Source organism: Melopsittacus undulatus, chromosome 8 (genome assembly GCF_012275295.1).
Source record: "Melopsittacus undulatus isolate bMelUnd1 chromosome 8, bMelUnd1.mat.Z, whole genome shotgun sequence".
Lineage (NCBI taxonomy): Eukaryota > Metazoa > Chordata > Aves > Psittaciformes > Psittaculidae > Melopsittacus > Melopsittacus undulatus.
In genome coordinates this window covers 9,995,117-10,011,727 of record NC_047534.1, presented here as the reverse complement: position 1 = coordinate 10,011,727, position 16,611 = coordinate 9,995,117, and the positions used below count along the sequence as shown (strand labels likewise).

Genomic DNA, 16,611 nt, shown 5'->3' with positions numbered 1-16,611 from the left:
CCTAAGAGTGAGGTTCCTGGGAAAATGGCAGTTACACCTCCTAGCAATGTTGCTTGAATCCTCTGGTTAAAGATAGATCATAGGATACAAGCCATGTGAGCAAGGGTCTAATTAAAGGCCATGTGATCTTGTGGTAAAAACAGAGAGCCAAAAACTGGAACTCCTTAGTGAAGTTTCTGGCTCTGCCACTGATGTCCTGCGTTATTTCAGGCAGCACTCTCCCTACTCTTTCTTTTTCCTTGGAAGACAAGGGAAAGATGATTTGTGCCTGCCCTGAAGGGATGTTGGTTTTGGCACATCTCCATAGAATGCTTTGTATCTTGTGTTCCTGTCGTGGTTTAAGCCCAGCTGGTAACTCAGAACCATGCAACCACTCGTTCGCTCCCCCCGTTCTTTCTCCCCCTGCTCTGGGAGGGATGGGGAGGAGAATCGAAAGAATGTAGCTCCCATGGGTTGAGATAAGAGCAGTCCGGTAACTAAGGTATAACACAAACCACTACTGCTACCACCAGTAATAATAATGATAAGGGAAATAACAAGGGAAGAGAATACAACCACTCACCACCCACTGACCGATACCCAGCCTGACACGAGCAGCGATCTGGGCCTTCCAGGTGACTCCTCCAGTTTATATACTGGACATGATGTGCTCTGGTATGGAATACCTCTTTGGTCAGTTTGGGTCAGGTGTCCTGTTTCTGCTTCCTCCTGGCTTCCCCTCCTCCCTGACAGAGCATGAGACTCAGAAAGTCCTTGGTCAGTAAACATTACTGAGCAACAACTAAAAACATCGGTGTTATCAGTGTTGTTCCCAGGCTGAAAGCCAAAGTCACAGCACTGCACCAGCTACTAAGAAGGAGAAAAATGTTCTGTTACTGCTGAACCCAAGATCATCCCCAAGCATTGGCTCTCTAGAGTGCAGCTGTTGTGTTTTTATGGCCTGATACAGGGATACGGATGTTAAATAGGTGTTGAAAAAGGGGGAATTGCTGATTTTGAAACTTCATCTGCAAAATGAGTATTTCTTTTTTTCCTTCTATCTTCAGGTAAAGGCAACAGTGTACTGGGACTACATGAAAGCAATTGGACTCTTTATCTCTTTCTTGAGCATTTTCCTCTTCATGTGTAATCATATAGCATCCCTGGCTTCCAACTACTGGCTAAGTTTATGGACAGATGATCCTGTTATCAATGGGACACAGCAGTACACAAATGTCAGACTGGGAGTATATGGAGCACTGGGCATTTCTCAAGGTTTGCTTGTTCTTACCTATTTAAGTAGCTGGTTCAGAATGTTTCTAATATTGTTGGTGAACTTGTATCTTGAGAACTGCAGCAGTAGTTTGATAAGGATTTGAGTGTGGGTTTTCATAGAAAGCTGAAAAACTTGCAAATAAAACAAACAAAGGAAAACCAACCTGTAAAAGTTTTTAGTTAGTGAATATGGTTTTCTATCATTTGTACAAAAGTGGTTTGCAGGGGACGATGAGCTAGCACTTGATGACAAAATGTCTGACCTGAGAAGTGGTGCCTTGGCCTGTCAACAAATTGTGCTAGCCTGGTTTGCAGGGAGTTTGTCGCAGGAGGCCATGGCTATGTTGCCTCCCTGCAGGTGCAACCTGGCTAAGCTGCTCAGGCTGGTGTTTCCTCTAACAGCTTGTGGGTCTGTCCATGGCACTGTGGGAAGTCCAGCTCAGCAGCTTTTTGTTATGTGTCCTCTTTGTGGTCAAAGTTTGTTTGTCATTAAACCTAATACTCCAGCTGTGCCACTTCAGAACTGCTGTAAAAATCCTGCACTCAAAACTAAATGCCACATTAAAATTCAGTGGGTTTGCTCCAGAAAAGCACTCAAATGTTACACAAAATTTTTTAATGAGAGAAATGTGATGTTTTCACTATTTTTTTTTGTCATACTATACATATGCTAATGGTAAATGATGACAAAATGAGGAAAATGTTTTATGTGATAGGTTAAAGCAGTTAAAAACAAGTCTTCTTTTCTAGGTATTGCTGTGTTTGGCTACTCAATGGTTGTGTCAATAGGGGGAATATTTGCTTCACGACACCTGCACCTTAACCTGCTGCACAGTGTCCTCAGGTCTCCAATGAGTTTCTTTGAACGTACACCCAGTGGAAATCTGGTGAACCGTTTCTCTAAGGAGATAGATACCATTGATTCCACCATTCCACCAATCATCAAGATGTTCATGGGCTCAACATTTAATGTAATTGGGGCTTGTATCATCATTCTGCTGGCCACACCTATGGCTGCTGTTATTATTCCACCTCTGGGACTTCTCTACTTGTTTGTGCAGGTAAGGAGTCCCTAGGGGCACTAGGACCAGCAGTTGCTCACCCTCTGTTATTTAAGACAGTTCTTACTCTGCACCGGTGTTTGACTTGAATCATGCTTGGCTGATTGTGCTTTGCATGGTTTACTGATGAGCTGATGTTAGCAGAACATTTCCTTCCGTTGTCAAGTGTAGAATGACTTCTGTGCAGGTTATCCTTTAATACCTAAGCAAACTTTATAAAAATGCCATTAGATTTTGAGGCAAATTTTGCACAGCTTGTTGCTCAGAGCCCAAATACAGAAAAACTATGAGATTTTCTCAAACTTCCTTCTAAATAAAAGGTAACCTTTACAGGGGTATGTATGCATTGCTGGTGTGCCTGTTTTGTCAGAATATTGTTTACAGAGCAAGAGAAATGATAGCAGCCTTTCACTCCTGTCTTGTGTAGGCAGGGTGTGCTTGCTTCACTCTTGCTTTACTCTTAGAAATCTAGTAGAGCCAGATAGGAGAGAAGAAGCTGGATTTTGACTGGCTCACGAATTAGTGAATCTATTAGGCTCCATCACTAAACCATAAAGGCAGTGATATGTGTTTTATAATGTTGAGCTAAGCTTGCAGGGAAGAGAAAGGGGAGAAAATGGCCATCTTATGAGATAGTTTGGCAGTTGTTTAAAGACCATAGTGTGTATGTAATGGTCTTTTAGGCCTGAAAATGTTGAAAGAGGCATGTATTCCCATGGGAAAGTTGCATCTCTGTAAAAAACAGCCCAAACAGGAGGGGACTCTCTTATGATTCCCTTTGTATTTTCAGATGCAGTCTGGACGTAACCATAATTCTCATACTCTGATTTGCAGAGATTTTATGTGGCCACTTCTCGCCAGCTCAAACGCCTTGAGTCCGTCAGTCGTTCTCCTGTGTATTCTCATTTCAATGAGACCCTCCTGGGAGTCAGTGTCATTCGAGCCTTTGAGGAGCAGAAACGTTTTATAAAGCAGAATGACATGAAAGTGGATGAAAATCAGAAAGCTTATTATCCAAGCATTGTTGCAAACAGGTAACAGTGGGGTTAAAATACTGAAAGGCAGCTATATAGGGAGGACATCAATCACAGCTCTCAGCATACTTGTTCAGGGTAGGGAGCTTGTGTTGATATAGCTGTTCGACAGATGTTTTGTTTAAACTCCTGTGATGAAATTAAGATCTTAAGAATTTCTTTTCTTTGTTGAGAATTCCTGCCTTACTTCTAGATAATTATTGTTTAAACGTTTTGATTCATTGATCCCAATGTTAACTGCATCTGCTTTCTGAACTAAGCCAGGAATTTATGCATCTGAAAGGTTTATCAAGTTTGGATGCCTCTAGGTTTGTGTGCTGCTGGAGCAGAGCCTCAGATATCTCTGTTCCTGTGTCACTAGTGGTATGCAGATGCCATATTATTAATCTTTTCAAAACCAAGCTGTGACAGAACACTGGTTGACCATGCTTTTAATTAATCTCTCAATGAATTACCAAACATATGCATTACAATTTTCTGTTGTGCAGGTGGCTGGCTGTCCGTCTGGAGTGTGTGGGGAACTGTATTGTCCTCTTTGCAGCATTGTTTGCCGTGATGGCACGCAACAAACTCAGTGCAGGACTGGTTGGCCTCTCAGTGTCCTATTCACTGCAGGTAATTTTACCTTAATTTAAAAAAAGGCTCTGAATTGCATCATAAAGTCAGAACCTTGCTATGGCTTTGGAGGGACTATAGCAAGAATAACTACAAGTAGCATGTAGAAAGATGCTGTGAAGTTCCTTCTGTGCCTTGCCTATGTGAGGGGATGTGGCTAAGACTACTCATCCCCTGCATATTAAAGGCATCTGGACTTTCCTGCTGTCCAGCACTGATGAGCCAAGATCTTGTCTGTGTTTATGCATTCCATGAACTTGCAGTGCTTTGGTTGTTTTGAGCTCTTCATTTATTGCAGGGAACTTACTTACTGTAAACTGTTTCTAGACATCTTTTCTTCTTGCAGATTACAGCATACTTGAACTGGCTAGTTCGCATGTCATCTGAGCTGGAAACCAACATTGTTGCTGTTGAAAGGGTCAAAGAATATGCTGAAATGGAGAAGGAGGTACATTGGGTTGTCCATCACATCTGTAGAAGTCAGTGCTCTGTTCTGAGTTCTTGTCCTCAGCCTGGCTGAATGGGGTCAGAGCTGGGCATGTCTTCTGAGATGAGGGAAGAGTACAGCTTACTGCTGTCAGTGCCCTCCCTCTAGGAACAAGCTGAATCTTTGTGGTAATTCCTGTGACTGCTTTTGAGGTGTATCCAATGATATTTACACCATGTTATTTAGCAAATGTGTTATTCTTCTCTGGGATAAGCAGTAGAGCTGTAGAAATGTTTTGGTTTCCTATGTCCTTAAACATTATTTTTTAATTTGTTTTTCTTTTTGCTTTCAGTGTGGTCAGTAAAGAGGCTTTACTTTTTTTGTTGTGATTCAGATCACCTAACAACTCACTTTATCTGCAACTGGCTGCAGAACAGAGTTCCCCATGGCTTCTATTTGCCTTGCCTGTCACTTGAACCTGAACTTGCAGCCAAACATTATGAGGACCCTTCCTAAGATTTTTGTTTTTCAGGTTCACTGTTTATACAGTTAAAAGCCTTTTGGCACTGGTAGTAAATTCAGTAGGGTAGGTTCTCTCCTCTCCCACCTCTGTGGGAGGCTGAGGCAGCAGCTGTTTATTTTACCAGGTTGTTAATTTTCTGGTGCTTATGTCTCAGATAAACTGCTTCTAGTTGCATGTCTGTTTCCCCAGTGGTTTCCTTACTGTGATGGGGGTGTACGATTAGGTTTTTGAATATGTGCTGCCTGTATGATTCTGCTTTTTAGAAGAGGAGAATTTAGTAAGCAAGTGGGACTTGTGATAGCAAAGCCTTTGGCTACAAATACCACTTCATCTGCCTCGAGGCAGCTCTTCTCTTCCCATCATCATCACAGTTCCTTTTGTAAATTGTACACTAACATTGAGTCTGTGTTCGGTTGAAGGAGTAATTGATCGGATGTGTTTGTGTGGTTCTTTCAGGCTGAGTGGAGTATTGAACAAAGTGCTCCAGCGAGTACCTGGCCTGAGGAAGGGAAAATTGAGTTTCGAGGCTATGGTTTACGTTACCGGGAAGACTTGGATTTGGTTCTGAAAAACATAAATGTTACCATAAATGGGGGTGAGAAGGTAATGAACCTGAATTTATAGTAGAGTGTTACTGTTCATAAGCCTGCATGCGTAAGCCAAAGAGAGGTCTAACCCTGTTCTATAGTGTGTCTTGTGTCTTTAAGAGCTAGAAGAGCTTCTGTAGAATCAGTCTTAACATGACAGACATATACAGTGGGCTCTTATCCTTTTCAAGGTGTGTCTTGCATCATGGAACAAAGATACACTGTTATGTGGACTTGTGGAGTATCTTTTGGTCTGGTTTCATAAGGAGTGAGGTTTATGCTGTCTTCTCTCCTCTTCCTAGGAAATTTTGCTTATTTGTTCACTATAACCAAAGAAGAGTACAGGTTGCAATGAGATTAAGTTAATTATGTCTTAAGAAAATGAGCTACTAAATAGAAGGGGGAAGCCCTGAATCTAGTGTGGCAGAAGTTGCAAGGTGAGACTCTGCAGGAAAACTGGGACTTCAGAATAGATTCTCTGAATCTAGCCAAACCAGTGATGATACGTGCATGTGTCTTCTGCTGCTGCTTTGCCCACACACTCACATGCATTCTTCCTCAGTCCTGTATGGATTCTGTGATGTCTAACAGTAATGTGTTCTTGCATGGCAGCATAAAAGGTAGCTGCAAGATCTACTGCCTGGCTTCCTTATTTGTGGTATCCAGCTAGGTATTTGCTTTTTTTCCGGAGTGCCCACTTTCTACCTATATGGGCAGGACACTACCTCAAATGTAGTGGGAAAGGGCAGATGGTAAGAGAGACATCAACTGACCAGAGCAGCAGGCTTTTATTTTTGTTTAAAAAAGAACTGGTGAAGACTTCAGTCTAACTGGGAAGCAAAACATACAGTGTGAAACCGAGTGCTTTTGGTGTGTGTTTGCAGTAAATTCAAATGAGATAAATGTCAAGTCAGCAGGTATGACTGAAGTGTGCATCAAGCAAAGGACTAGGGAACCTTGGCTGGCTCTACCCAGTTACATCTGCTTTTCTAGAAAAATTGAAAACTTAAGTGATTGGATTGCAAATTTTGAGACTGCTTTGTGTTCTTGCTTTTTTGTTTTTCATATCCAATGATTTTTCTTCCCCTTTCATCAGCCTCAATTTGTTAGTGTTTTGGAGTTTTGATAGCCCAGCAAATATGACGACCCTCTGAAAGCGTGTCACTTTCAGGTGGATGCTTGGGACTGCTTTAACTCCTCTGTGGATTAAGTTGTTCCTGTATTTCTTCCCAACAGATTGGAATAGTTGGAAGAACAGGAGCTGGAAAATCCTCACTTACTTTAGGTTTGTTTCGGATTAATGAAGCAGCTGAAGGAGAAATTATTATTGATGGAGTTAATATTGCAAAGATAGGGCTTCATGACTTGCGGTTCAAGATCACCATCATCCCTCAGGTAGGCATGAAATCCTGCCCTTACCAGAACTCATTCTGTCACAGTGCTGTTGCTGTAATATACTGGGGTCAATCTTCCTTTTCTGATTTGTAGCTATGAAACTGAGTCATTTCAGCATGCTCTTTTCATGGAACTTGAAACCAAGCTTTTTTCCTAGACTGGCTTCCATTTGCTTGTGCTTGTAACAAGCAGGACCTTGGCTATGGCTGAGTTGCAGTATTGAAGGAACACCTTGGCCTTTGGGCTCATGGGCTTTGTCAGAATCCCATGCTAATCAGTTAAGTACTACAGACAGCTTTTACTGACTGGGCAGGTCTGATCCCAGTTGAACACCTGATGGGTGTCACTTGCTTAACTGAGACCATTGCTTTTTTGTCCAGTAGGGGAGAAGTAGAGTCCAAGTATTTTCAGCTGGGGAGAGCTCTCAGGGGAGTTTTTTTAGAGATCAGTTTCCACTTTCATTTTAGGTAGTTCCATTCTTTTTAGAAACAGAATGAAGGTATGGCATAGTCTAATTTGTGAGGGATTGGGATTATGCATTGAGATTTCAGGCTTGATATGCACTCTTTGGGCCTTTTTACAAAGAATTCTGACTTTGGAAGGATCTTGTGAGTGAGGCATGCAGTACTGTTCACTCACAGAAACTTGTACATAACCATTCCAATCTAGCCCAGCAGATGTGGGTTTGATAGTCCAAAATGTTTGGAAATAGAGTTTTACAAGTATGGGGCTTAGTCTTAAGTCTTCTTGTTCTTTCTGTGTGGCTTTTATTGCCTGCCTGTTCTGATTCACAGTAAGATCATAAAATGTTGTTATATAAATCACCACTGCAGCATGCTGGCACAAAAACAAGTGAACACACTGCAGAAGGTTTTCTGCACTGCTTCTTTTGGAAATCTATGGAGAGCTTTTCTTTCTCCTTTTGATCAGTTTGCATCAGTCTGACACTACTAAGTCAAAAGTATTTTCAAAGTAGTGTTTCTCCATGTCCAGGAAAAAACTGCATTCATTCCATTAATACTGCAGCTGAAGCTTTCTGAAATATGTACAAATGGTGTCATTCACTAGGAAGTGGAAAGCTGACCTAGGAGTCCCTGCTGATACAAGGTTAAGGAGGGAGTAGTTGTTCTTCAACTAAGTAGCCCAGTAAAAGGAAAAATGTCTGGTTTGTTTGTTTGTGGGTTTTGATTGGTTGGTCACGTTTTTTCCTCCCTGGATTCATGAGTTACTGACTCATGGAAAGGTCTGGAGTGCCAGAGCATGCAGAGGGGCAGAGGTCAGGCCCCAAAGAGGCATGAGGAGTAAGGGTGAGGGAGAAGAACTTGCTGTTATTGGAAAAAGTGAGATCTTACTCCTAAATCCAGTAGAGAAGCTTGCTTGCAACTGCATTTGGACATGTTAATTTCCTTTCATTATGAAGTACTTTCAGAGCACTTGCCACGTTCTGCGTGTGTTGTTAATGACCTTTCTCTGTAACTAGGATCCAGTATTGTTTTCTGGCTCTTTGCGTATGAATCTTGATCCTTTTGACCAACACTCTGATGAAGACATTTGGAGGTCTTTGGAATTGGCTCACCTGAAAAACTTTGTATCGTCCCTTCCTGATAAACTTAATCATGATTGTGCTGAAGGTGGTGAGAACCTCAGGTATGTCAAAGTACTATGCTTGTGAAATGGCCTTAAGAACCAGATGACAACTGAGACACCTGTGTGTGTGCCCTTCATCTGCAACTAGACTCTCCATTTCCAGAAACTACAGCTCACTTGGGACAGTATGTTGGTAACTAGCAGTAGGAACGCAGTGTGGGCTGCCCTGTGTAAGATTTGTGGAGGGAATAGTGGAATTCCTAATCCATGACTAGGCAGTCAACTAACTAGGTTCTATTGACCATATTTTAAACTCAAGTTTGGGAATTTAAAGTATTTTAACAAATACTCAGAATGCTGCAAGGTTTGACAGCTTGGGCAGGCTTGGAAAGGATTTTAGTAGCCTGCTATTTAGAGTGAATGTTCTGAACTTACGATGGCTTTTGTTCAACAGATCTAAGTTTTCTAAGCTGTTATCCCTGTTACAGTGCAAAAAACAAAATATGTGTTTAGTCAGCAGAAACCATATGAAGTCCAGTCCTCAACAGTGCAACAATTCAGTGAATCAGCCTGATGCAGTTACGATAGAACCATTAGTAATTTATCTTTTATTACGTTGCCAGAACTTCATTTTGAGGGGGCTGTAGTTTCAGATGCTCTTAGATATTCCACAGTGAAGCAGTAAGACAAGCTTATCTATTATGCTGGATTCTTGGCACCTGTATTTAAGAATAAGGAATTGTTAGCTTCAAAATGAATACTGCAAACTTGTTCTGACTTTTTCCCACCCTCCCATTCCATCTGTGTAGTGTGGGACAGCGCCAGCTGGTGTGTCTGGCACGAGCTCTGCTCAGGAAGTCCAAAATCCTGGTTCTAGATGAAGCCACAGCTGCTGTTGATCTTGAAACAGATAAGCTTATACAGTCAACAATAAAGTCTCAATTTGAAGAATGTACTGTATTAACTATAGCACATCGTCTGAACACAATCATGGACTACACAAGGTAAAGTAATACCACTTTTATCTTGCAGAATCGTATGTGTGAACTGCACTGTGCTCTACTTAAATGAGCATCTTTGTGTTTGCTAAATATTTGCCAGTGCATTTTTAGTCACCTCTCCAGAGAGCTGCTGGAATCCCTACTTTGATGGGTGTGGTGTGCATGTTCTGGCTTGTGGTGGTTGTGCTTGGGCTAGGAAGCTCCTCTGAGCCCCCTGTTGTACTGCTGTTGTGCCATTCCTGTCCAGGCAAACTAGGAAGGAGAGGGAAGCGACAACAGGAGTCTATTCCTGGGTCTTGCACTAATTTAGGCACAGCTGGAAGAGGCATCAGAACTTTGGGGAGCTCAGACAGCATAAGGAAGCAAAGGAACAGGCCCTGAGCTTTTCTGAAGTTTATTCCATGTTTCTCTTTCCATCACTGTTGGTTATAGTTCATACATCCTCCTGCATCCTCAGCTGCCTTGCGAAGGTGTGGTTGAGGGCAGAGTTGTCTCATAATTTCAGTTTAACTGCTCTTATCCTTCTTAACACAGAATGACAGAGAGCAAAGTGACCAGTGATAAGATTTCAGTGTATTTTTATAGACCAATCTTTGTGCTGTCAATAGTGAAAGATAAGAGACAGGAACATTGCCTGTTCCAGGCACAGCACCAGCTGTACTGTCACCAGTGAATACCTAGTTCAGTCACAGTAACACCATACACTAGCACCAGCTCAGGACTTAGCAAGTGTCCCTGCAGTGCCTGGCCAGTTAGTGGAGGTAGCTGAAGGCAGTGCTTTAACTGTGAGCTGATTTACTGACTGTGGTAACTGGTTTTTTAAGTTTCCAATTTCCAGTTCCATGTTTGGTTAGCACAAGCTATGTCTGTGTTTCTATCTTGTCAGCAGAAGCTGTATAACAGCAGCTGATGTGGTGCAGCATTATGGGAAGGTTATCCCAGGTCTTGCAAGGTCTTGGGGACACTGACTCACCTTGACAAGTGCTGTGAGATAGTTTCTAGCAGGCTCGGAGCACAGTCAAAAGTCTCATGGCTGCCTGAAAATGACTGGGTAAACATTTGCTACATATAAAATAGATTAGGCAGGATCAGAATTGAGGCCGGAAAGGATGGAGTTAAGAACCTCCGTCCTCTCATACAGTCTGGACTGTCTTTGCCTGCATCTAATGGCTGCGCTGCAGTCAGTTTCTCTCTGTGCATGTACATCTGTGTTCACTGGCCTGCTTGATCTTCTTGTGACCATTTTTTTTTCTTCTTGTTTTGCAGAGTTTTAGTCCTGGACAGAGGAGAAGTGGTGGAGTGTGGTAGCCCAGAACATCTCCTTCACCAAAAAGGCATTTTCTACAGCATGGCCAAAGATTCAGGATTGGTGTAGCATTTGAACTTGGTTAGTTCCTGTGAGGAAGAGAGAGGCGATACATTCAGAACACAGTAACTTCCCCTGAGCTGGTGTGAACCATACAGAGCAGTTTCAGACCTAGTGAAGTCAGCCACGTCATGGTGATGGAAGTCATAGGAAAAAGCAGTTTTATTCTTTTCTATTTTTGTTTACTTCTCCTTAGTACTGATTTTTAGCCGGCTTTAGGAGATGCACATGCACTGTGCAAAACACTTCAGAGACTTTTCATTTTTGCCTAAAATCTGTCAGTATATGCTGAAATGTCAGGTGGAGTGGTTCATCAGAGAAGTGCAGAAAGCTTTTTTTTTCATCTGCTCTTACGCTCTGAAGTTCCCCTCGCTTTTTATGAACCCCAGCCCAACAAACCGCACCAGTTGTGCAAATGCTAGTTATTTGTTTGTTTGCTGATTTCTCATCTCATGAGCCATCTCTTGTGGGATGCACTTGGGACATTTTGTGGCATAGAGTACAATAGTCCAAAGATAATTTTTTTTCTTGTGAAATAACATGTGCCAGACTTTCTCATTATGGCATTTACTGTATATGGTTAATGCTTTTATGCATTGTCCTAAAGGTTTCATATGTTTACAGTGTACAGCAGCAAGTTCACTATAAAATGTCAGTAGTGCTGATGTGAAAAAGCACAGTCAACTTCAGAGCAGTATTCAAGCATGTCTAGAATGACAATCACTCCAAAACCAAATTCATACAGCAGTTGCTGTGTTGCAGGATGCAATACCTGATCTTGCACACACTTCACTCAGGAATTCTGACTTGGGTGGTGAATCCTGATAATGCCTGTGGGGACTGGGCTGAGAAGTGAGGACTTGCCTGAGAAGAAGTTGCAGACTCAGTGTCACGTTGATTGTAACACCCTTGGCTTTGGCAGCGATCTGCTTTAATAGAAGCTCTGCCACATCAAGGACCATTAGCCTTATAGTGAAGAAATCTGCCCTTCATGCTGCTGCTGTTGACTCTTCAATTTCGTGAGAAGCTGTTCTCTTACAGTTGTTTAAAAAACAAAAAAGTTTTCTGTTTTTAGTTGTGTGTCAGAGGGGTCTGACAATTCAATTGGCAGAGTCTGTGTTCCAAGATCTGTGTTGAATGTTCCCTTTTCTGTGGGAGGAAAAAGTTAATTTTCTTACATTCTGATTAGTCGTATTTTAAGAGGAAAATGCTGGAAGAAGGCAAACTTAAGCCAGATGGACTCAAATACTCAGCACTCTGAGAACGTGGACTTCTGTGAATGATATTGCTGACCTTAATAGTAGACATTTGTCTTCTTTAGAGTAAAGATATTTATTTTTTTGTAAATTAAGACTCTGAAATTGAGTAGACTGAAATTTTCTTTGGTATTTTTTGTAATGACAATACAAGTATTTGCAAAGAAGGTGCAGTAAAAAAATTGTTTGGAAGATAACATGATGTGTCATCTCTTGCTTTGTGTTTGATAAAGGATTAGCTTCTGTAGTTCAGGTAATTACTGGTACTGCTTAGACCACCCAAGCTGCCAGGCCTGGTGTCTGGGGGCTGTAAGGGTGGGTAAGAAACCTGGAGCGCAAATAACAATGTGCTGTGGTAGGGCTAGATCACATCTCATGGATTGTCTTGTAATTTCAGTACTGCAGTTTGTTGGGCAGACCAGGTAATAACAATGCGTCGGTAGAGCAGAATTCAGTGGTGCTGCAGACCTTTTGTCACATCCATGGTGTCCATGTGCCTTGCCACATTTCTGGAACAGCTTCTTGTCAGTTTCCTCTATGGAAATGAATTTAGCAAGGGGTGGTGGGGGAGTTTGGGGAGGAGCAGTGGGTTTTGGACTTTCAAATTACCCAACACTTGTGCAGCACTGTGGTGGACAGAAAGGTGGAAAGATTTGAGCAAACCATAAAGAACGGGTTACAGAGCGGAGAAATGAGCTTGTCACATACAGTGTGTGGCAGGTATTATTTTATTCACCTGCATTAAAACAGAGACAGATGTGTCTGCAGAGGAGACACAGACAAGGAACTCTGATACCACCATGAGACCTTTCTTGCTTGGGGTCAGTCATCCTCCAGGAACACTGTGAATCTTCCACTTTCACCCCCTCCTGGGAGAGCTCTGGGAAGGAACAGGGAGAGGGTCCACTGGCATTGGTCAACAAGACAGCAAAGCTTCCTGTGCTCTCTCCTTGCCTGTCCAAGCTAGTTAACACCAATACCACCTTCTAGGCAGAACTGCAGAGAACGTCCAGTGAAGAGATTCAGACGGAATTCAAAATACCTTTGAAAAGCCTTGTGGGTTTAGTGCAGCTCATTACTAAGCTGGGACTGTACAAATACTCTGCAGGTTTGGTGTTGAATTCAAAGAAAGTTGTGTTGCAGGAGTTCTTCTGTGGAAATTGATTCCAGATTCAAAGAAATTATGCTTTCCATTGCACACAGATAAATAGATTTAGAAGCATGAACCATGTGCATGTGAGTAAATCCTTGGAAAACAATGTAACTGCACTTAGAAGCATGGTTTGAAACCCAGCTTGCAGAATTATGCTTCGGCTGTGTAAAGTGTTTGCAGTGGAGGTTTCTGTGTGGGAATGACTTAAACTACATTTGCAGTCTCAAACTGAGTACACTGGAAAGTGTCACTGAATGTTTTCTGTCCTACTCATGGTCTGTTTGCCATCATTTGGGGAACTGCAAATTTTTGTGTCCAAAATGCTGTATTTTGCAAGATAACCTAAATATTGCAGCAAGGGATCAGATGTCTGCTCTTGATGCATGCCTCAGTCTTGTTCTTGTTCAGTGATGTGGTTGTTAATATGCATCACTCTGTTCTCCCACTTTTATGTATTTACACACTTGCTAGCATGAGCTGTTCTGCCCCAGCTCTAGAGTAGGTACTCTTTTCTGTTTGCTCTAAATACCTGTCATTGCTTTGTGTTATTGCTGCATTGATTTGTGATCCTGGTTCCAAATGTCTGTCCTCATAAAAATGATTTAATACCTTGGCTGGGGAACACTAGTAAATTCAGGAGTGTGACACTGAATTCCAGGAGGTGGGCTCAGAGTCATGTAGCAGACACTTTCTTCAAATGCCTTGATGCTGGAAAGCAAATGCCAGCTCTGAAGGACAGCATGTGGGAGAGGAGTGGGAACCATCCTGAGTGTGTATTGCAGTGAGCAGCTTAGTCCTTGGGAAGGACCTTGAGCTGGGTGCCTTTGTCCACCTACTGCAGAGCAGGGTTTCCCTGAAATGTGTTGCCATGGCATGGTCTAAGTTCATCCTGTTCTAGTACTCCAGGTCCTTGTGTGGGGGAGAGATAATTATCTGCCCACCAGGAGGATCTTCATAGCTGGTAATCTTGTGCTTCTGGAGGTGGGTAGGCTCTCAGTTCCTATAGAGCATGTGGAAGCCTTGCCCCATAGTTTTTCTCCCCCCCAACCTGTTTTTTCTCATAAAGATAGCACAATTAATTTCATTTAGATCAGCAGGAAAATAGGAAACCTTATTTAACTGCATTGGCAATCTTATGTGTGTGTTATGAAAAATTCGCCGAATACCTCTCAGGACCCAAAGTAAGTGGCCTCTTGCTCTTACCTGGAGCAAAGCTGTGCCTCTGTCCAATTCATTCTGTGCTCTTTGCTCTTTGGACTGTTTCTTCCAGTCTTTGAGAAGACCTTTCTCTTTTAAAGCAAAATTGTTGCCTTTCTCTTAGAACCATTTTGTTCCCATCTCTTCATGAAAATATTAAGGATCTGTGAAACCTGTTTGGATTCTGCTGTTTGATATCTTCTCTTTCAGCAGTAATGTCTGTGCCACTGCAGCCCACATGAGGCTAGTGGTGGTGTTAATAATAAACAACATTAACATATTTATTATAAACATGTTAATATTTATAAAAGAGCAAGAGAAAACTGTTGAATTTACTGTATCAGATTCAGCGCATGCTGATGTATCCTGGCTGACATTATTTGGTGCAACATGGAAGATACCTCATGTCTGGAAGAGCTGATTCTGCTGTAGAACAGCTCAGGATTTTCAGGAGACCTGCACATAACACCATAGTTAGTCATATGTATGATTACAGCTGCTCCTATAAAACTGTTCCCAGTGTGGAGACATCTGTGAAGATATCCTGTAGTGGTTCAACCAGAGTAGCACAGAAATGCTTGTGCCCTGGGTCACTGATGCCTTTAACATTTAGGCATTCCTGTGCATCTTGTGACCATCTATGGAACCAGGAGTGCAACTTACAAACTACATTTGGCACGAAGTTCACATAAATCAGTGCATGACACTTTCATTCTTATTTTCTGGCTTTAGCAATTTCAGTATTACATTAAACTTGGAATCTTGGGGCAAGTATTTTAATGTCATGTCTCTTTCCTACGTAAGGCTGTGCTTTCACTTTGTCTGAGACAGCCTTAAATGAGGAGGAGAAAGGAAAGGAAAAAGTGAAGTAAATTGGGATTGAAAGCCCTGATTCTTGACATCCAGATTGGACAGACAACTGGAACAGTGCTAGTACTAATTAAGCCCTTGACCTCATGGCTCTGAAGAGAAAAATAGAGTGGGAAAGCCACTGAGATGTTAATAAACCCTCTTTAGATTAGTGCTGCTCTGTGTATGTTGCACTTGTGCTGCACGAAAGCTATTAGAAATGAATGCTACAAATGTGTAGATGGGGCAAGTCCAGGCACTCCTCTTGAGCTCCTCTTGATATTTAGATTACTGGAGATGTTGGGCAGGCTTTTATTTCTTAATATTAAAATTTATTCAGTGCAACTTATGAAACAGGTTCTTAGCATAGTTCTGAGCCTGCTGTAGTTACTTCCTGTGCTAGGTGCAAATTTCAATCAAATAGTCTAATCTAACAAGTACATTTGGAAAGACCCAGCAGGCCTGTCCTTTTAAACAGTGCTTTCTGTTCCTTGAACTACATTTTTGAGAGAGGATGGCATCTCCAAGCATTAACTCCTTTATATATTTTGCTTTAACCTGTTCCAGATAACTTCCTTCTGATGACTGTTACTTTCTTGTGAGACTGGAACTCCCAGTTTGTCACTTACTTACAGTACCACTTGGACATAAAGCTGAGGACTCTGGCTAATCTGAAACATGGGCTTTTTCGTCACGTGTAATTTTGGGAATCATAGAATCGTTAGGGTTGGAAGGGACCTTAAGACTTATCTAGTTCCCTTTTGCCTTTTCAGCGCATCTTGATGTGTGAAAGCTGATGGTATTTTTGCTGCTTTTACTTTGTGCAAGCCCATAGCAAAACTGCGCCCTTTCTAAGATTACCAGTGTGAAAGAATGTTTTGATTATTTTCCCCTTCTGTTGCCTTCTCTCTTCATTACCAACTTAGGAACAGAAAGCAAGCATTCAGAAGATGTTTATATCAGAGATTATGGTATGCTAAAAGATGTCTGTCTCAGAATTACCCAGCAACATGGTCACGTCTGTTTCTCTTTTACCTCAGTTAAAAAGAAAAAATACTTATCTCACTACTTCTAGATGCTCCTGGTTTTGAGACAAACTTTTTGAGTGCTCATATCTTGCATTTGTTGTTTGATTTTTTTCTTCTGTACTTGAGCAAAGTTTGGAGAAAGTAAAGGGGGAAAAAATTGCCTCTTTCCTGGTGTTCGAGCAGCAGGCATTGGACTTTGATATCTTAGCCATTTGGTCAGCAGAAACTGTTAACTGCTCTTAACGTGGGTGAACAGCCTACAAAACAGCTCTTGGATA

The 16,611-nt window shown here is 41.9% G+C and overlaps 1 protein-coding gene across 1 annotated transcript in view; it reads left to right on the top strand.

Annotated features, from left to right (window-relative positions):
- Positions 1 to 12,303, top strand: part of LOC101874331 (multidrug resistance-associated protein 1) — a 54,948-nt gene extending 42,645 nt beyond the window's left edge. Inside the window, exons 22-31 of the mRNA XM_031043993.2 lie at positions 1,047 to 1,254; positions 2,005 to 2,315; positions 3,150 to 3,349; positions 3,838 to 3,964; positions 4,311 to 4,412; positions 5,371 to 5,517; positions 6,738 to 6,896; positions 8,377 to 8,543; positions 9,293 to 9,487; positions 10,751 to 12,303. Of these exons, the coding sequence (XP_030899853.1) occupies positions 1,047 to 1,254; positions 2,005 to 2,315; positions 3,150 to 3,349; positions 3,838 to 3,964; positions 4,311 to 4,412; positions 5,371 to 5,517; positions 6,738 to 6,896; positions 8,377 to 8,543; positions 9,293 to 9,487; positions 10,751 to 10,859 (1,725 nt within the window). The 3' untranslated portion in view covers positions 10,860 to 12,303. The remainder of the gene's footprint in view (positions 1 to 1,046; positions 1,255 to 2,004; positions 2,316 to 3,149; positions 3,350 to 3,837; positions 3,965 to 4,310; positions 4,413 to 5,370; positions 5,518 to 6,737; positions 6,897 to 8,376; positions 8,544 to 9,292; positions 9,488 to 10,750) is intronic.
- Positions 12,304 to 16,611: the final 4,308 nt, after the last annotated feature.